General features: G+C 38.0%; 1 protein-coding gene across 1 annotated transcript in view; it reads right to left on the reverse strand.

The window, feature by feature from the left end:
• Positions 1-452: 452 nt before the first annotated feature.
• LOC125360759 (MDM2 binding protein) overlaps positions 453-21,563 on the reverse strand; it is a 58,829-nt gene continuing 37,718 nt past the window's right edge. The window contains exons 15-22 of the mRNA XM_048358850.1: positions 18,210-18,327; positions 12,401-12,556; positions 8,919-9,014; positions 4,623-4,904; positions 2,756-3,005; positions 2,063-2,176; positions 1,666-1,731; positions 453-722 (exon numbers count right to left, since the gene is read on the reverse strand). Of these exons, the coding sequence (XP_048214807.1) occupies positions 684-722; positions 1,666-1,731; positions 2,063-2,176; positions 2,756-3,005; positions 4,623-4,904; positions 8,919-9,014; positions 12,401-12,556; positions 18,210-18,327 (1,121 nt within the window). The 3' untranslated portion in view covers positions 453-683. The remainder of the gene's footprint in view (positions 723-1,665; positions 1,732-2,062; positions 2,177-2,755; positions 3,006-4,622; positions 4,905-8,918; positions 9,015-12,400; positions 12,557-18,209; positions 18,328-21,563) is intronic.

The following is a 21,563-nucleotide window of genomic DNA, read 5'->3' on the forward strand; positions in this document are numbered from 1 at the left end:
CAAGACAGCAGCCAGGAAGCAGAGAAGACAGGAAGGAAGAACAATGGATAGCCTTCGAAGTCAAGGCCTGGGACCTACAACAACAGACACTGATTATTCTCAAAAACCCCACTCCTCCCTCCTCAGCATTTTCAGACTTTTGACCTCAATATATAGGACAAGGGCATTTCATCAACTGTTCTTTATACATTTCTTGTAACTGCTGGACTTTCTGCCATGGAATGAGATCTGTATCTGTGAATCTATACCCAGTTGGTGGCATACTGGCCCACCTTCATGATTTTTACCCTTCTATTCTGTGCAGTAGTAGCCTATGTGAGCTTTTGTGCCAATATTTGTAAGGTGGAAGTGGTTCATTAAATTTCACTCTTGGGATACCTGGGAGGGGCGAAAGCAGCGTGTTGCTCAAGACTCAGACTGAAGTGGGCTAGACAATAAGAGACCAGGAAATCCAAGAAGTAAATATTCTGATTTATTGTAAGAGTTAAATAACCAGGAATAAAATTTTAAAAACATATAAAAATAACTTTAAAAATTAAAATCTTGGAAATTGTATAAAACAAATGTACAATTAAAAATACATTAACTGAACATCATGGAAACAATATACATATATAAAACTCTTCAGAAATGTAGCAGTGAATTACTGAACTGGTAATTGTCCTACAGAGAAGGGTTTTCCATCATTTCCTCCTTGTCTTTTCTAATACCCATTCAATCACCTAAGGGGAGAAAAAAAAATACATGATAATCATACATTTCTACTGAAAGTACAAGTGGTAGGAAATACAAAAATTCAAAAGTACACAGTGGAAAACTTTAAAAGTAAAATATTCAAACCTTAAACTTAACAACATTTTATTTTGTAACTAAAAAACACATTTTACTGGACTTCTAATACTTCATATTGTACATATTGGACAAAATTAAATCTGTTCCATTTTCTAAGTATTCTTTTTCTTTTTTTTTTTTTTTTACCAGTCCTGGGCCTTGGACTCAGGGCCTGAGCACTGTCCCTGGCTTCTTTTTGCTCAAGGCTAGCACTCTGCCACTTGAGCCACAACACCACTTCTGGCCATTTTCTATATATGTGGTGCTGCGGAACTGAACCCTGGGCTTCATGTATAAGAGGCAAGCACTCTTACTAGGCCATAGTCCCAGCCCTCCATTTCCTTACTTTTCTTTGAAAATGTGTTTTCAAAGAATCACTCCCCACCCCCCCAAAAAAATCAGTCCAAAGAAATTGAACCAAACATTGAAAACACAAATCAAAATGGATGTTTTTCTAGTTCTTGGGGATATGTATATATGTATATATATATGTGTATATATATATATGTACACACACACATATATATATACTTTTTCCCCCTTAACATTCTAGTAACTCTTTTGTTAACAAAGGAACCTAAGAAATATTAAATACTTTGTCTAGAATAGCCTACTATATATCTCAAAGAGTTCTCAAGTCAGAGTTGAAAAGATTATTACTAATTCTTACTATATATATATAACAGCAGCAATACCACTCTGAAATAAAATACCATTTTTTTGTTTTTTTTTCTTATTTATTGTCAAAGTGATGTACAGAGGGGTTTCAGTTTTATACATTAGGCTTTGGGTACATTTCTTATACTGTTTGTTTCTTTGGAATAATATATTTACCTGTAGAACATTGTTGTTTGCTGTTTTCTTCATTTCTTCAAATAGACCCCTTGAAGTTTTAAGATCCTAAACATTAACAAAATACAGCAATTTGAAACATGTATGTTAAATTAAATTCATGAGTTCATTAGTAGGCGAACTTGCAATTGTCCTAAAACATTCTGTGTGTCTCTTGGCTGGGTGCCGGTGGCTCATTCTAGGAACCCCAACCTCCATGTTTAGACTACACCCAAGTAAATCAGATGGAACATTTTTCCTTCACTATTTCTATTTTCATTTTTTAAAAACATCTGGCATTGGGTCATGTGCTATGAATAAAACAAAATATTTGTTAAGAGTTGTTTACATCAAATGGATTAGCAGGTAAACCGTGACGTTGGCACACAACATGCTGTACCTTCAGGTAGACCATAGAGATCTCAAAGAGGCGCTGGCTGCACGCCGGGAAGCACTCGTGGGCTTGTGTGATATCATGCTTCTTCAAGGTGTCAGTCACTACTTCTTTCAGGATCTTGGAGAGAAGAACATAACACGTAACTAAGATTTCTTGGGAAAGGTTCAAATAGCATTTTACTTTGAGAGTTCAACTGTAAATGGATGGTGTATTACACCTCACTTAGCTGGACCAAGGATAGATAAACAAGACAATTAAGATACACAACTGAAAAAGAAAAGAAATCTACATTATTTTATATCATTTATGTGGCCATACCATTAGCTTTTAGCAGGAAAGGACTAGAGAGCATCTAAAGAAAGGAATTCAAGTTTAGTTCTGAATTGAAATATCAATGTGCACTTACATACAGCAAGAATATGCATGGAAAATGTGAAACACAGAAAGGAAAGAGAACATTTTATAATATCCCTTGATGTATCATCTATCAACTGGCTTAGAGGATAATCCAATTTGGGTCTAATTTTGTTTCACTTGTAACCACCTATATTCCCATCATCTTTCCCTGGAATATTTTCAAGTAAGTTCCACACATTATTTCATTTCAGTTGTAAAACGTTTGGACATAAATTTTCAAACGTTTAAGTAAGTGAGTATCTTTGCATATAGCTCCAAAGAAGACTGGGAAGGAATTACCCGTGTGTGCTTCTGTGATCTCGATTCCTTGCCCTGTCTGGATGTCCTGGATTCCTGCACACTTTGATGTCCCGAATGGGCCTTCGTGGTGACTTTTGATGTCTCACGGGTAGGAAGCGGAAGCAGCGGAGACGACGTTGGTAGTAATTTCTCTACCCGTGGCTTTCTGGATGTCACCACCTGATGATTCTGATGACTACTGCCACGCGTTTGAGAAAGAAGAGAATCTGGACTTTCAGATTTCATAAGTCTACATAGAGAAAGGGGGGAAAAAATCAAGTCAAGAATGCAGGTGAAGTGAACCCAATAATGAAGTCTATTTTGTGTTTTCTATTGTTATAACTATTTCTAGTCACACTTATATTCAAGAAAAGTAAATAAAATTTCTAGGCGATTTGCCTTAAATAAGCAATTGATCAACCAACAATATTATAGTTGTCTCTTTAGTCTTTTTAAATAAAAAAGCCATAAGTAGTATATCGTGGCTGTGTCTCCCTCCATCTATAATGTGAATCAGCTACAGCATGCCGGGTTGTGAGGCAGTACGCTTTTTTTGTTGTTGAGGATTCTGGGGTATTTTTTTTCCTTTTTAATTTTCTGGTTATGTGAAGACAGATCCTGAAGGCCTGTTCTGCCCAGCTTGGCTTTCACAGGCAATTCTTTGGATCTTAGCCCACAGAACATCGAGGACTACGGGCCCGAGCCACCTCTGCCTGGCCAGGTGCACTCTGTGGACTCAATACTCAGTGGTTACGTACTTAACCCTTTATGCTTTTCCATGAAGAGTACGTTATCAAGGAAACAAAAAACTGCATCATACTCTGTCTATGCAACTAATTAGGCAAAAATAGGTCACAGTGTGAGATCAAACATAAGGAAAACTATGAAACTTGAATCAGTCTTTCTAAAACGTTGCTTCTGTAAACCATTTTTTCTTTTCAGTTTTATGGCTTTTAGTTCTTCTAACTGTGAAGTCACAGGGTGCTTTCTTTTCTGGAGTACATATGTTTCTATTAGTTACAGTGCAGAAATAAGAAATCTGGTTACAAAATAGTATCCCACATCTGCTTTTCAAGGTTATCATTTCTAAAGAGAAAGTACCATGAACTTATAAGGTGCTCATATTTAATTGTTCTATGTCAGGGAATCAGTATCCTAATGCTTCTTCAAAAAGAGACTTAAAAGTTCTATTTTCAAATATTTCAGAGACTTCTTTCCCCCCAAAAGGTTCAATATAGTAAGAATCTGAGACTTGTTTTAGCTACCAAAGCATTTAAATTTAACATGTGGTATAACAACAGATAAATTCAGGGCTCATTTCATACGCTTATAGTTTCTGATGAAGTATTTAGAAATTTTATTTATCTAGCAAAAAGAAGTAACTACAAAAGTTTCAGGTATTGTCCTCATTATGTAGGCTAAGTTATACAAGGAACAAAAATGATTTTTAAATGGTGCCATGAGCCTTTTGCTAAAGGGCAACAAAACGATGAGAAGGGAAGGAAGGCAAGAGGGAGAGAGGGAGAAAAGGAGGGGCAGCCCATCTGCTTCATTTTAGTGGCTTCCCTTCATTCATCTGCATGACAGCTTTATGGTTTTGTGGCTTGAAGAAACTTTACAATGGATTGTGCTAGAACTTGGGATTTTCTTTTTATACCTCCCAACCCTGTCATTACTTTCACAACTTAAAGCAAAATCAGCAACTGCTCATAATAAAAACTAGAGTCCTGTCATAAAATAATTAATAGAAAAAAAATCTATCTAGAAAATGACTTAAAAACATTAAAGACTAGTGTGGAAAAAAAATCCCCTAGAGACTAAAATACTTTGTGTCAAGACTCTACGTGTATGCGCTCGATATGAGCACCTTTTGGGGGGACAAAGGCCGTTCTGATGCTTGGATCTCCGTTTGAGCCGGGAAACTTCAGATGGGAGTTCACTTTTCCGGGGCTCACTTTGTAGAGCTTCTCCATCAGGCACGCTTCCGGGCTCCGACAGAACCGCAGGCGACGGCAGGGGGCTCAGCACCGTGGGGACCGGGAAGCTTTCTCTGGTGCACGTGGTTTGAGTTTCATATCGAATAAGACGAGATTGGAGTTCGGAAAACCCCCCATCTCTCTCTAAAGCTTTCCGGTCATCCAAGCAATACCTAAAATGAGAGCACGCGCATTCAGATCACAGCAGCAGGTGAAACGATGAGTGTTTTGTTCTCAGCCTCCTCGCATTGGTTGGAAGGTTGAAGAAATAACCTACTTCCCCTCCCCAATTCAGTATTTTTCTAGTCCGCTAATATGACAGTGCAGAAGATTGAAAACTGTCAAGTACCATCTGATTTCTCGTTGACTATTTCTGGTTAATCCTTGGCTTATTCTCAAGATAATATAGTTGCTGTTTGAATACTTTGTAAAACTCTAGCAACCTCTGCCTTCCCAGCCTGACTGATAAAAAATGTGAAATACTGACTTCTGTTACAAAGGGCAAGGTTATTTTGAACATGAAGATTAAATAGGAATAAAGGCATTTTATACTAGCTCACCAAACAGCTCAGAATACTTTGAATTTTTTTCACCAAAACTCACACTTCACCTTATTAACAGACTGACAGATTTTTTTTTCAAGCCCTTTGGTCATCTGCTTATCTGGTTTCTAGCTAAATCTGATCCAGGGAATCAATGACCTATTAGCTCAGTGAATGCTTCTGGACTCAAAAAAAAAAAAAAATCCCATCTTGAAGTACAATAAATATACATAACAGGAAACCTGCCAAGAAGACACGTGACCTTGCAAAGCTCTCTCCTCCCTCCGCCTTCCCCACCTTTCTGGACTCGCCTTAATGGATTCATAAACCAACACAAATGTTTTCATGCATGTGAAGAGAGAGCCAAAAAAAGGGGAAAACTTTCTAAATTATAAACATTTCTGTAATCTTTAATACTAAGTCGTTAATAAGATCAAAATGGAGGTAAAAATATATCTTGTTCATCAAACTTTTATGTAGTAGAACAATGGAGCTCTCAGATAAATCTGACTTAGGTAAATGTAATACAAATAAAAGGTCAATTTTGAAATCAATGCACAAAAGGTGTAGTTTAAAAAATATACATAGTTCAAATGAAAGACTTAGACAAACTCAAGGCTGCTTGGAAATGTCCTTAACCTTTTTTTTTTTTTTTGGCCAGTCCTAGGCCATGAACTCGGCCTGAGCACTGTCCCTGGCTTCTTTTTTGCTCAAGGCTAGCACTCTGCCACTTGAGCCACAGCGCCACTTCTGGACATTTTCTGTATATGTGGTACTGAGGAATCGAACCCAGGGCCTCATGTATACGAGGCAAGCACTCTTGCCACTAGGCCATATTCCCAGCCCAAAATTCAAGTTATTTTATTTTTTAATTTATTTTATTTTTATTTTTTTTGGCCAGTCCTGGGGCTTGGACTCAGGGCCTGAGCACTGTCCCTGGCTTCTTTTTGCTCAAGGCTTGCACTCTGCCACTTGAGCCACAGCGCCACTTCTGGCCATTTTCTGTATATGTGGTGCTGGGGAATCGAGCCCAGGGCCTCATGTATATGAGGCAGGCACTCTTGCCACTAGGCCATATCCCCAGCCCCTTTAACCTTTTGATGTTAAAGAAAAAAACAATAATTCCCCCAAACGAAGAGTACTTTTACCAAATATTAAAATGCAGTACTTGTCTCTGAGTTGCCTTCTTGTTGCTCAATTTCAAATTTTTACCTGAACCACTTGGATCCAAATTAGTGTTTCATATAGCACTTCCTTCAGGAATGATCTGTCATCAATTCTCATCTTCTAACACTTTGAGGTATGTAAATTCTTAATTCTACCATTGTTTCACATAAACAGATGCTCAGTCTGGTCTGCATCAAAACATTGTTCCTTGTCATTGTACAGCTATACCAGCTTATTGTATGTTACTGGTATAATCCTAGACTGTTTCTAATTTTGAACTATTGTTAGAAGATTGCCAGCAACGTTCCTGAACAAGTCTTCTTAGGGGAAATGCTTTCTTTTCTCTTAGGAAAACACCAAATATTGGAATTGGTCGACAACAGGATATGAGTGTGGTTAATTTATAAAATTAACTATACTTGGGCTGGGAATATGGCCTAGTGGCACGAGTGCTTGCCTTGTATACATGAAGCTCTGGGTTCGATTCCTCAGCACCACATATACAGAAAACAGCCAGAACGCTGTGGCTCAAGTGGCACAGTGCCAGCTTTGAACAAAAAGAAGCCAGGGACAGTGCTCAGGCCCTGAGTTCAAGCCCCAGGACTGGCAAAAAAACAAAATTATCTTTTTCTGAAGATGTCATTTTATACTCCCAGCAACAATGTACAAAGGTTTTGATTATTCTACATATATACCAATATTTACACATCTAATTTTAACCATTCTGTGGCTGCAAAGAATTTCAACTTATGGATGTACTATAATTTATTTAAGTCCCTAAAGATAGTATTTCCAACGTTTCTCATTTTAAATAATACCCTTAGTAACTGGTTGTATACCACTAGTGATTTCCTTAAAGCTGAGTTCATCAAGCAGATGTTATAACTATTACATGGTTTTTAGCCAACTCCTGAGCCTTCCCTGGCTGGTTATACTGATTTATACTGCTGTGAGCTTCGCCCTTGGTTCCTCACCTCCAGTACCACTCGGTGTCATACTTAGAAACAAGTGATAACTTTGTAAGTGAAAAGTAATCTCACAGTTATTTCAATCTACATTTTCTATTGACTTGTAAGAGAAAAAAAAAAGACAGTTTTTTTGTGTCTCTTGGTCATTTGTATTTCTTCTTTGATAAGTAACAAGATTTTGCCAACCCTTGCATAGGATATTTATGGTCTCTGTTTACTGAATATAAAGGAAATTTAGCCTCTCATTTATGTAACATTTTCCCAGTTTCACCCTGACTTTTAATCATGGTTTTGTTAATTACTGACATAAGAGTGTGTGTGTGTGTGTGTGTGTGTGTGTGTGTGTGTGTGTGTGTGTGTGTACACGCACTGCTGCTATCCAGGATTGACCTCAGGATCTTGAAATCTCACTAGGTTTGCTGCCTCATGACTGCTGCTCTACCATTTGGGTATAACCTCCAGTCTAGCATTTTGCTGGTTGATTGGAGATGGAGTCTCTCTGGCTTCTCTGCCAGAGACTTCCACCCCAATCCTCTAGTTCTCAGCCTCCTTAATATCAAGGATTATAGGAATGAGCCTATAATCTATCAACCATTCCTTATTTTATATTCTTCTTTTGTTTAGAATGAGTAAAAGGATAATCGGTTATTAAGTTCTTACTAGCTCTTTAGTTTGTGTTATTTCTATTTTCATCGTCCTAATCCCTTGCTTGAAATATTTTAATTCAGTTCATAAAAAGGAAATTAAATTCCTACAATGGCATAAAAATGAGCAATAAAGTTTCAGGCATTAAAAACAAAGTTTCTTTATAAACCACTTCGCATATAAACATCCATCTCTCTGCCATGTCAACAATGACATTCATGATTTCCTCTTGTTACACAGTATAATATACTCATAACAAAACTATATGTTATTCAAAAGTAATACTACTATTTCTTCTTCCAAAAACCTAAACTTCATTGGAGAATTAAACCCTTTACTGTTTATGGAGAATTAATAAAAATAATGCTTTAGTTTAGGAATGTGAAATAAACCACCAGGATTTTGAGAATTCATTGTAAAAGGTATTATCAGTATCTCCCTGCTCTTGTTCTTGTGAAAATGATAGTACCTCTAAGCAAGAGAATTCTTTAAAAAGTCAATCAAATTTCTGTAAAGATGCACACAATTAACATGTTAAAAGTGGCTACACATTTCATCTAATAGCTGCTATGCAATTACAGTGTAATTAGTGACCAGGGAGTATTAATGGGACCCAAAGTGTAAATACACAGGAATAATGTCTGAACCAAAGTAACTTTGATTAAAATATCTAGCAACTAATCAGAGGATGTCTAAATGCTGTAAAGCTAATTATCATAACTTTTTCATCAACAGTAATTTGTCTGTGTAAGTATTGCTTTTTGTGACATGCACTTGTCTTGGCCCTGCTTACTTCATATGGTATTATAACAACTTCACAAAACTTCAGCAAAACACAAAGAGCAAAGGGTAAATAAGAACTTACTCAATTCCATGATAATGACACACTGAGGCTTTTTCAAAAGGTAAGACCCGAAGTTTCTGAGGACTAAGTTCTGGTGTCAAAACAAATGTCTTTTCTCTAAAATTAAGAAGAAAAAAAGAAAGAAAATATTTATATTTGTATTTAGCTTTATTTAGAGAGAGAGAAAATTATCAAGTTGTCTGAGGAAACAAATCTGCCTTCCTCCCCTGCTTCTGAATATTTCAGATATAAAAGGTCCACGAGGTAGCTTAAGAAGGAAATGAACAAGGTGGGCAGTAGGGCTTCCCCCTTACATTTTGGGCCTCCAGTTTTTGAAGTTAGGATGATGCTACTGCAAAGGATTCTGAGACAGATAAATTCAGAATGAGAAATGATCTGTAATGGAAATTTAGGAAGCAGTATTATTTATAAAAGGTCTTGTTTTTCTTGGTGAAGCAAACTGACATTTATTCATTTCATTCCCTCCCTCCCTCCCTCCCTCCCTTCCTTTTCTTCTTTCCTTTTCTTCCTTCCTTTTCTTCCTTCCTGTCAGTCATTGGGGCTTGAACTCAGGGTCTGGGCACTCTCCCTGAGCTTTTTTGCTCATGGCTAGTTAACACTACCACTTTGAGCCACAGTGCCACTTCTGGTTTTCTGGTGGTTAACTGGAGATAAGAGTTTCATGGACTTTCCTGCCTGGGCTGGTTCTGAACCACATTCCTCAGACCTCAGCCTCCTGAGTAGCTAAGATTACAGGTGTGAGCCACTAGTGCCTGGCTTTAAATTTAAATGCTTTCTTTTTGGCAGAATAAAGTTAACTAAAATCTTTGATAACAGTAATATTTCTTTCCTACTATTCTACATATGGGCCTGGGATCTTTCATTGCCTAAGATATGGAGTCAGCTTGGCATATGTCTTAAGAGTTATCAGAGGATATAGTGACTCACTGCTGACTTCCTTCTTAAGAAGTAGGCTTTCAATCAGCAGCTATGTGAGAACTGTTGGAACTAATCCTATGTAAAATATTCACAATCAGCCTCTCCCACACACAGACTTGCAGATGTATTTCAACATCTGGGGAAGAGAAGCCACTGCAGTGAGGTTCAGCTTTCTCTGGGTTATTCCTTCCACTTTTGAGTCAGGACTCACATTATTTCTAACACAGTGGACCAGGGTCTTGAAACTCAAAACTTGTTAGATGGGAATGTGTACCAGTGGTTGGTCTTGTCATAGCTAACAGACAGAAATATCAGTAGTGTGAATTCAATAAGAGTTTAAAACAATATGTAAAAAGGCAAAAACTGAGATGGAGGTATGGTTCAAAGAGTGCAGTGCCATCTATAAGCAAAAACAACCAAGAAAGAACGCAAGGCCTAGTTCAGGCACTAGTTCAATACTGACACACATAAAACAAACCTCTCAGTTAGAGGCATGGCTCAAATAGTAGAACGCAAGCTGAGTAAACTAACTTAGAGAGAGTCAAAGGACCTGAGTTGAAGGCCCGATACCAGAAAAAACAAACAAACAAAAACCCCAAACCTAGAGTAGTATTAGAGCACCAATGCCCCCATGGTATTAGTAATTAAAACTGCCATTCTGTCCCTGAAAACTATATGCAGTACAATGACAAGCTTTTAAAATTAATTTAAAATTAACCAATTATGAAAACACACAGACTTTATATATCCTAATGCATCCATTTCAAGTGTTTCACACCAAAGGTCACTAGTAAATGTCAATGAGCCCATTATTTTGAAGACGATTAAAATAAGTAGTTCTATGAAACAGAGCTCTTTAAGTACACAGCACCTATTTGCTTATTTTCAGTTTTGCTTTCTGATAGAACTAGGGTTTGATCTCAGGGTGGCTTGCTAAGCTGGCTCTTTACCACTTGACCAAGCTTCCAGCCCAGCTTTTTGTTGGTTATTTAGAAGATTGTGTCTTCTTGGACTCTTCTGCTAGGACTGGCTTTGAACCTCATTCTTCTGGATCTCACCTCCCAGAGTAGCTTGGATTATAGGCAAGAACAACTGGTGCCGAGCTAGCATTTCATTATTTTTCCTTCCCAAGTTGTTTCTCATTTCTGAGTTTAATCCTTATCACATTTCATTTTTTTTTATTTTTTAACTAATTAATTTTGCAGTGCAACGAATTTATTCATAGCTTGTTCTTTCAAAAAGAAACATCCTAATAAATGTTTTATCAGGATTTATTATTTCCCTGATATGTTCAGAAGTCATGAAGTTCTTGCACTTTATGTAACGTAACATAGTATTATAGATGGATCCTTGCACAAGGAGACTGTTTTGGAATATCCGTAAGCTCCTTTGCTTCTTAATTTCTACCAAAAAGAGTTATGAGCCTCTCAAAGAAAAAGAAAATTGCTCCAAAATTATACTTTTTATGTCATTAAGATCATTAAATCTGAGAGTTGTTGAAATCTTCACTCTTTTAAAATTACCTTCATAAAAACCAAAGAACATACACCAGAGACAACAGTGCTCCAATAATATTTTTGAGATACAATTTTTAAAAAAGGAGCCTTTCTAAATTCACCTTTAAAAATCAACATTTATCAGAGTATATAAGTTGTTTAAAAGTGATCAAAATGATGTACAATTCTTATGATCTTTTCAATGTTTCACAAAGTAATGCAGTAACAATTAAAAAGAAAATGGTATAATGAGCAAATTACTCAATCTCTATAAGTAATTTATGTCTCAATTTTTACCTACTAAGTCAACTTCAGCAACACCCAGCATTTGTAAACTAACAACTTAGTGGAAATTGTCTCAGAAGTCAATTTAGGTGTAAATTATTCATGTAGGTTTTGAGCGGTGACTTGGTACAGCTTCAAAGGCCTTTTTACACGTTCCCATTCCTTTCACGTGCAATGCTACCAGGCTTTATGCTCTTACTAGGCATGACTAGCAAACAGCACACCAAATAGTGGAGAATTCAAAGATGGAGAGTATCACAGGAAAGGAAAAATTTAAATAGATATTTCAAGTCTGTTTTTGTCTTTAAAGAGCACTGTCTTCACTACTTAAGTGGCTGAGATCTGAGCATCATGATTCAAAGCCAGGTGAGACAGGAAAGTCCATGAGACACTTATGACCAATTAACCACCAGAAAGCCAGAGGTGGAGCTGTGTCTCAAGTGGTAGAGTGCCAACCTTAGGGAAAAAGCTATGGGACAACACCTAAGTCCTGAGTTCAAGCCCCAGTACCAGCACAAACAAACAAAAACTGTACCGATATTCCTACATCAAGAAGCTACTGACCTGTGTGGGGACTCTGTTGAGCTGCACAAGAGCTCAGAGCTGAAGGACATTTGGACAATATAATGATGAAGACTATGCCAAGGGATGAATACTGGAAGCAAACCTGTGAGTACTGCTTAAGTAGCCTAAAGGCATCACCTAACTAAGGAAATGAGAAAAAATTTTTCTTTACAAATGATATTTCAAAGTTAATTGGAAATCATTAACTTTCCAACTTACCCCTTTTGAATTTGTAAAGGTTGAAGATCTCCCACTGGTAACCCATCTGAGGTGAAATATTTCAGCAATTCTTTAGCATCTAACGATGTCATGGAATCCCGGGGGCTCTCTTTATGGCCCAGCAACTGCTCACATGAACGAGGCAATGAACCAGTTCTGGGGGAGAAAACATGTTACCCGCCATTTATTAAAGGCGCACTCAGATTCACCTTAATCAATCTGGTAATGTGAACAAATCAGGATAAGATGATATGAGCAAAATCCAGAACCATACACAAAGGAAATTGAAGTCTTATATATTTAGGAACGTCAACGAAGTAAACTCTTGGCAACTCACTTACTTACAAGTTATATTTTTAAAAACCTTGGCAGGTCACATACAAACTTGAAGTTATTATGTCAACATTTAAAAAAGATTATTTATAAAAGGCATTACATTAGCAATTCAATAATGTAAAGTCACCAATATTATAAAATTTAAATATAAAACTCTTGGGCTGGGGATATAGCCTAGTGGCAAGAGTGCCTGCCTCTGATACACGAGGCCCTAGGTTCGATTCCCCAGCACCACATATACAGAAAACGGCCAGAAGCGGCGCTGTGGCTCAAGTGGCAGAGTGCTAGCCTTGAGCAGGAAGAAGCCAGGGACAGTGCTCAGGCCCTGAGTCCAAGGCCCACGACTGGCCAAAAAAAAAAAAACAAACAACAACAACAAAAAACTCTTGTATGTTCTGAAACCCCATAATATTGCATTTCTGAGGCCAGGAGCTGAATGTTCTAATTTTCTATGACTTTGAAAAATTATTTAAAGCACAACCATGAAATGAGACAGTAATCAGAATTCTCTCCAAGGTCTCCTATAGGCATGATTATGACATTATGAATCATTATTACATCTGAAATAAATGCAAGACTTCCTACTATTCAAACTACTTTACCTGCAATATGTGTGTGTGTGTGTGTGTGTGTGTGTGTGTGTATTCCTCACAAATTTCCTTGAAAAAGATGGATGAGACCTTTCTTGAAAGTGAAACCTCACTGATGATGAGTACTTTGCAAAGTGAAAATCAATATTCCAAGCCTAAAACCTATCCTTATTCCTAGTTCTCAGCTAAGCATCCTAGTACACAATAGGGAAGGTGACACAGCTATTGAAAGTGAGTCACATCTAGACTAATACCCAATTCTGTACGACTTTTCTATTAGAAAAGAGCTCATAGAACCTTATAAAAATGTTAACAAGCCAGGCACCATGGCTCACAATAATAATCATAGCTACTTAGGAGGCTGAGATCTGAAGATAGAGGTTCAATGCCAGTCTGGGCAGACAAATCACTGACTCTTATCTCCAGTTAATCAGTAAAAAGCCATAAGTAGGGATATGTCTCAAGGGACAGAATTGCCAGCTCTGAGTGAAAAAGCCAAGTGAGACAAAGAGGCGTTGAGGTCAAGCCCAGTATCATCATTAAAAAAACAAAGCAAAATAAACCTTCATTTTAGAGAATGACAAGTTTTAACAAGCACTTAATGACTGCTGTCATATAGCAAAAATAGAATCTTTTCCGTGCCTGCACAGAAATTTAATTTCCTAATTTAATATATTAATTTAATTATTACCCATTCATGACTCCAAGTAAGCGCTTTTACTGATATTTACATGATTAAAATCCTGATGTAGGTTTAGACTTGCATTTCCTCACATTAAGGCTCATATGTACTGTGACCCTTTCTCCAATTTTATGCCCTTTATTGTTAAAATGGAAAACGTTAATGAAAATAGTCAAATCAGAAAGCACTCAGATATTTTCTCTTAATTTTACACTCCACATGGGCAGGAGCTGCAATATGAGCTTAGTTTAATTTCTTATAGCTATTCTCTAGTAGTAAATGACAAAGGTTTCTGTTTTGTTTGTTTATTTGTACAGTTCCTGGGGCTTGAACTCAGGACCTGGGCAGTGTCCTTGAGCTTTTGAGCTCAAGACTAGCGCTATCATTTGAGCCACAGCTCCATTCTAGCTTTGTTTTTTGTTTGGTAGTTAATTGGAGGTAAGGGCCTTATGGGCTTTCCTGTCCTGGCTGGTTATAAAATGTGATCCTCAGATCTCAGCCTCCTGAATAGCAAAGATTACAGTCATGAGTCACCAGGCAAAAGTTTCTCAATGAAGAGTCATTCTACAGGTTCGGCTCACTACAATGGGAAGACGTATGATTTGTACCAGACACAAGATATGAAAGCTACTAATAGTTCTGTGAAAAATTACACAATACCAATGAACATCCTAGGTTTAAAAAAACAGCAACAATAACTGACAACACCTGATCACAACTTGGAAGTAGAAGGATTTTTAGCCCCATCTTGAAATTGAGACAACAAACTCACATAGCAGGTGACTGATTATGTCTAAAATGAAATTCTTATGACTCCTGACTTTCACTATATAATGATCCAGGTAAATTTGTTTTAATATAAAAACATTCTGAAGATGTGTGACTTTTTACCTTCAAATAAGAATATGATGATATCTTTGAAGTGCCTGCTAATGTTTACTGAGCATTTCCTTTGTGAATAGCATTATGAGATAGTATAAAATAGGTTCGCTCTAATTTATATGCTCACGTTCACTGATCATAATTCATTGTTCAGGCATCACACAAGGAAGAAGGCGAGGAGAGCAGGAAGAGATAAGTATAACTGTACAGAATGAGGAACAAGAAAATACATTCCAAGCCCTTAGTTGCTTAGAGAAGTAATGAATTGCAAGCTGCAGCATTTAGAAAGCATTTAAGAGGGAACTATAATTTGACTTGGACTTTGAATGACAAACAGGCTTACGGTTCATGAGAACAGCCTATCCGTACACATTAGGCTCTCCACTCAGACAAACTGAAAGCACAGCGCTGAGGTACAAGGCTGAATTCATCACAGAGTTGTGAAAAGTAAGAACAAGTGGTGGCCAGAGAGCTCAATGAGTTCAAAACAGGATAAATCACAGCACGCACCACAGTAAGAACTAAGGAGAGGCCTACAAAAGAGACAGAATCTACTCTTGCCTCAGAAAGAATGATATTGTACCATTCGTGAGGAAATGGAAAGACGTAGAAAAAATTACATTAAGCTAAGTAAGCCAGACCCAGAGAAACACAGGTTGCATGGCCTGCCTCATTTGTGGTGGCTAGAATATGCCTATAGACCTATGGGTAAACAAGTACAACTCTATGGGGAGTACAAATAATGTAATTCTTAAAACGTGGGCTGGGAATATGGCCTAGTGGCAAGAGTGTCTGCCTCCTATACATGAAGCCCTGAGTTCGATTCCCCAGCACCACATACACAGAAAATGGCCAGAAGTGGCGCTGTGGCTCAAGTGCAGAGTGCTAGCCTTGAGCAAAAAGAAGCCAGGGACACAGTGCTCAGGCCCTGAGTCCAAGGCCCAGGACTGGTTATAAAAAAAAAAAAAAGAAGTAAACAAAGAACTAAGTCAAGGTTCCACAAAATAAGTAGCAGAAAATGGATACTTGCAAGAGAGTAGGGTGGGGGCCCAGTACAGAGGGGTAGAAGAATCAAAGGGAAGGGCAGAGAATACAGGCAAGAATTCATTTTCATTGACATTCCACAGAATTGAGAAACGGAAAGGGTGAGTTGAAGGGGGATGAGATCAAGATGCATTGTATATATAAACTGTTTTGCTAAATGGCTAATAATAACATAACCTAAAATGAAGAGAAATAAGGGAAGGTATGGGTTGGGAGGGGGTGGGTAAGAATGTTGAAATGGGTAACAATGACCAAGATGCTCTGTATTCATAAACTGCTCTAGTAAATGGCAACTCCTTTGTACAACAATTGAATGATAATAAAAATATTTAAACAACAAAAAAAGAGTCTACCATCTGCTTCCTTGTCAGTAAGCTAGAGTGAGGCTCTACATTTAGGACCAGATTGGCAATGGACATACAGGAAAGCATTACATCTTAAGAACTACACATAAAACAGTAAAACAAGTACCATCTCTCTGCACCCCACTTTACGCCTGTGCTTTTTATCTTCAAATTAAAAATAAACACTGCACTCTGAAGACACAGGACATCTGCCCAGTGTTCCAGCATACCACCCCGGCTGACCCTTGTCTGGCTTCCTGTCTCCTTTTGATGTCTCTCCTGTTCAAAGGCAGGCAGCTCTAAGAGGAGAGGGTGGTGCGTGCTCTTCCTCGTACCTCCCACCCACCACCTGGTGGTCAATAATGATTGGTCAATATTTCTTAAGTATCAACAGAAGGACTGAAAAAAGGTATTTGTAATATTTAGGGGAAGGGTAAGAGGGTAGATTTTTTTTCAGGTCATTTAACAATCATACTCAGTGTACCTAATACGTACTGAAGAAAAAAAAAAAGTGAAAATAAGCCCTGCCTGCTGGAGTTAGTTCACAATGCTGTTTGATCTGAACAAACAGGGAAGGAAAATGGGAACAGCAAAAAGTGGCTCAAATGAGAAGAGCACTTTCACACCATTTTATATGCCTCCTATATCCCTGTATATGTGTATAAATGTGTACTGATCCTTTATATGTGTATGAAGTGTTCTGTATATCCTGAATATGTGTGTACATGTACTATATATCTTATATTATATGCATGTATGTATACTGCATATCCTGTATATGTGTATATATATGTTCTGTATACCCTGTATATGTGTATGTATATTCTACACATATACTATATTGTTGGGGATTCATCTTGGCCTTAAGGGGGGGAAGGGCGAGGAGAGCACTCCTGAGACGCTGCCCTTCCCCCAGCCCTGGGGCAGTGTGGAAGTGAGCCACACCTATCTCCTTCTGGGTCGGGAACCAGAAGGGGTAGCTCTGAGACCATCCCCCACCTTGCGCCAGTGAGCACACAGGGCGGTACTATGGGAAGTGACGTTAGCCCATGAGGGAGGTCCTTGGGAGCTGCTCTTGGACGGACAAGCTCGCCAGCCTATGGCAGCTCATGCTCAATCCTCGTCATCACTACTATATTACTGTGAGCCCCTCCCGAATAAACCAGATTGCTCTCCGAAGCGTCTTCGAGATCCGTCTGCGCCTGGCTTCCTTGGTGGGTAAGGAAGGAAGAAAAGGGGATCTCGTTCGGCCACGTGCACCTTAGGCTAGTCCGTGTCCCTCGCTCTACCTTGGCCACCTGCTGGTCGGGTGCCCAGGGGAGAGGGTGGAAAGGGGAGCACTGATAAGGGAGTAAGCTTAGCATCCCCGCACCAGGGGAGGTAAATCTAGCCCGGCACTATATATCCTGTATGTGTGTATATTGTGTTCTGTATATCCTATATATGTGTTTATGTCATGTACTGTATAGCCTGTATATGTGTGTGTATGTATATTGTATATTCTATATGCATGCAGTATGTACACTATATATCATGCATGCATGTATGCTATGTACTATATGCATGTGTATATAGTATATCCTATATGCATGCAGTATGTACACTGTAAATCCTATATGTGTGTATGTTGTGTTCTGTATAGCCTATATGTACATGTATATTGTATACTGTATATCCTGTATATGCGTGTATATCCTGTATATGCGTGTATATCCTGCATATGTATATGTCTATAGAAGACAATCTCAAAAGCACTACACAAAATATCCACTGTGACTGGAAAGTCCTAGCACCAGATAAGCAACTCTATTGGTTATCTATGAGCTAAAGGTACATATTTGCTGTATATGACATTCTTATACCAAATATAAGAAAGAATTCATTTAAAACTACAGAGCTCTAGCATACATTACTAAAAATTCAAACATTACCTCATTTTTTGTTTGGCTTTCCCAAAAGTTTCCAGATTCTGAAGTGCATGCCTTTCTGGCCATTCTACAGGACCAGCTTCCATTACACTTGAAGAAAAAGGTTTTACTGAGCTGGAAGCTACAGAGAAAGAGATACATGTAAGTACTGGGAAGTACTAACATATTACATTTTGCTATATGTGTGTGTGTGTGTGTGTATACATAAAATGTTCACACCTATAGTCCCAGCACAGGGATGAGAGGGAGACTAAACACTTTGCCAGTTCAAATTTGAGGCTACATTGAATTACATAGACCCTTTCTCAAAAAGAATACTGCATATACAAATATATGTGTTATGAAGGCATGTTGGTTTAGTTATAGAATGCTTCACTTAGGCACCCATTAAGTACCTTTCTAATGTGGAAAATGCCAAGAAAAGCTTATTGGAAATAAACTATCTCCTGCTGGTGAGTCACACTTGTAATCCTAGCTTCTCAGGAGGCTGAGATCTAGGATCATGGTTCAAGGTCAGCTTGGAGAGTAAAGTCCATGAGACTCTTATCTCCAGTTAAACACCAAAAAGCCAGAAGTGGGAACAGCACTAGAGCACTAGCCTTGAGCAAAAAAGCTCAGGTACAGTGCACTGGCCACTGGACCAGCACAAAAATTTAAAAAGCTGGGAGAGATAAAGGGAGGGAGGTATGTGGGGGGCGGGGGGGGGGGGGGTTATCTCCTCAAAATAAAAGTAATAAAAATAAGGTAAAATTCAGAAAGCTGAATTTGCAATATTAGAATTCCGAGAGAACAAAAGCATAACTTCACCATTTTTAGTGAAATTAGCTGTAAATGAGAACATGCTGGATACATATGTGATTTTCATACTAGGAAGGGGAATTAGTACAAGATGATTAAAACAAAATTACTGATCTTCTAAAAAGAGATTCCCTCATTCTCAAAAGTATGATAGCAAAATAATAATAAATAACAGATGATACTTTCAGGTAAAGGGTAATCTGGAAAGAACACTCACTCATCTGTTAATAAGAGGCCTTAATATAGACCATCTTCAAAGCAATTATGTAACAATTAATAAAACTCTAGGGTGTGTTTACCTTTCTAACTAATCTTCATAATTATATGTGATTACCTTAGCGCTTAACAAAGGGACATCTTCCATTTTCATTAGAAATTACTAGCACATCCATACTGTGTTAACACTGGCAAAATTGCTATCAGAACAAATTTGGTTTCACCAACTCTAAAGCTAACTAGCTTGAAAAATGCTTTGAAGCCAAGCACCAGTGGATCACATTTTTAACTCTAGCTACTGAGGAGTCTTGAGATACTGTCTGGTTCAAAGGCAGCCTTGGCAGAAAAGTCAGCAAGACACCATCTGCAAAATAACCAGCAAAAGGCCAGGCTAGAGGCATGGCTCAAGTAGTAGAGCACTAGATAAGCAAACAAGCTGAGCAAGCATGAGGCCCTGAGTTTAAACTCCAGTACGCCCCCTCCCCCATAACCCCAAAGGGCACTGAACTATTACTGTGATCATAAGTGACTATAAATTCATGAATGACAGCTGTTCACCCCTCACCATTGGCATAAAAACCTGTTATATATTTCAGGGAAGTCATAAAACAATGATTTAATAAAGGATTTTTTACACATTTTTATTACAAAAAAAAGGCCAATAGTAGCTGAGTATCATTTTTTCTTACTTCCTAAACATTTAACCTTGAACATTTCAAAATATTTTCATTATCTATATTGGAGTACCCTCACAAAACATCATCTAAACACACCACACTTCCCAGTTCTTCAGGAGTGATGAAATACTACTTATTATTTGCTATTTAACACTTTATTATGAAATGGACACACGGCTTTGTACTGAAAGTATAAAGAAAAAAAATCAACAGCACTCTGCCACAGTTGCATGCTGTGAGCTCAGAGGAGAATGCAAGCTATCTTCAAACAGTAAACACTGAGCTGTCTGTACACACTATAATGAATTATTAACTGACTGGGCACCCACATAAATATAAATGACACAGGATAATATTTAAGACTGAGTGAGGAAATATTGCCTAAGTATCCTGTGATTTAGCAAATAATGTAATGTCATTCTTACAGTAACATAAAACCTGTTGTTTTATGCGTTAGAATACCACCATGCTGACAGGTATGGAGAGGTTCCCTGAGAAACCAAAACTCTTTTTTGGTTCCCCCTTGTTTCTTTTTAAAGTCTATTATTTTACAGGAAAAACAAAGAAACAAAATCAATGTGGTGGGAAAACAGGGAAACCCACCCTACAAAATTACAAATAACGGCAAACAAAAAAGAACTCTTTCACTGATGACATGTGGTTAATGACTACAAGCCAGTAGAAACTTACATATCTAATGAATCACAAAATAAAGATTACATTAAAATTGTTATAACCTAATAAAGCAAAAATCATCAACTTATTAGCATAATAGTTCATGGTATTGGTGGCTTCTTGTGAGTTTTCAGATTTTTCTTTTCATCACACGAAATCTCCCTATCTACCCCAGGCTGGCCTCAAACTCTATACTCCCGCCTCAGCTCCCCTGTACTTCCTGTGCCTTGTTTTATCATCTTGTTGACAGCCAAGGACCATAGTTTTCGTTTCCTGTTGCCCTTCACAGTGTCAAACCCAGGGAAAGCACTCAACAAACTTGGCAAGTTGGATTCTGTGATCGGTTTTTCATTAAGCTATGTATTTAGTAAAATCATCTTCACCAAATACAAACAAGGACACCTGTCTTCTTCACTTAAAATTCTGTCAGGTGATCTGTGAATGTGTTTTTGTCGGATATTAAAAACCTTCACTCCACAAATTCATCACAACGAAAGAATCCAGGAAAATGATAAAAATCAATTAAATAAAAAAAATGAAAGCTGGGTACTGATGGCTCATGCTTTTGGGTTTTTTGTTTTTTTCTTCTGGCCAGTCCTGAGGCTTGAACTCAGGGCCTGAGCACTGTTCCTGGCTTCTTTTTGCTCAAGGCTAGCACTCTGCCACCTGAGCCACAGCGCCACTTCTGGCTGTTTTCTATATATGTGGTGGTGGGAATCGAACCCCGGGCTTCATGTATACGAGGCAAGCACTCTTGCCACTAGGCCATATTCCCAGCCCATGGCTCATGTTTATAATCCTAGCTACTCATAACTTCTGAAGATCATGGCTGAAAGACAGCCTGGGAAGATACATCTGTGAGATTCTTATTTTCAATTAACCAACATTAAAAAAAATCCAAGGGTCGAGGTGTGATTCAAATAGCAGAGCACCAGCCTTGAGCAAAACAGCCAAGCAAGACCAAGAGGCCCTAAGTTCAAGCCCACAGTAC

Source organism: Perognathus longimembris, chromosome 12 (genome assembly GCF_023159225.1).
Source record: "Perognathus longimembris pacificus isolate PPM17 chromosome 12, ASM2315922v1, whole genome shotgun sequence".
Lineage (NCBI taxonomy): Eukaryota > Metazoa > Chordata > Mammalia > Rodentia > Heteromyidae > Perognathus > Perognathus longimembris.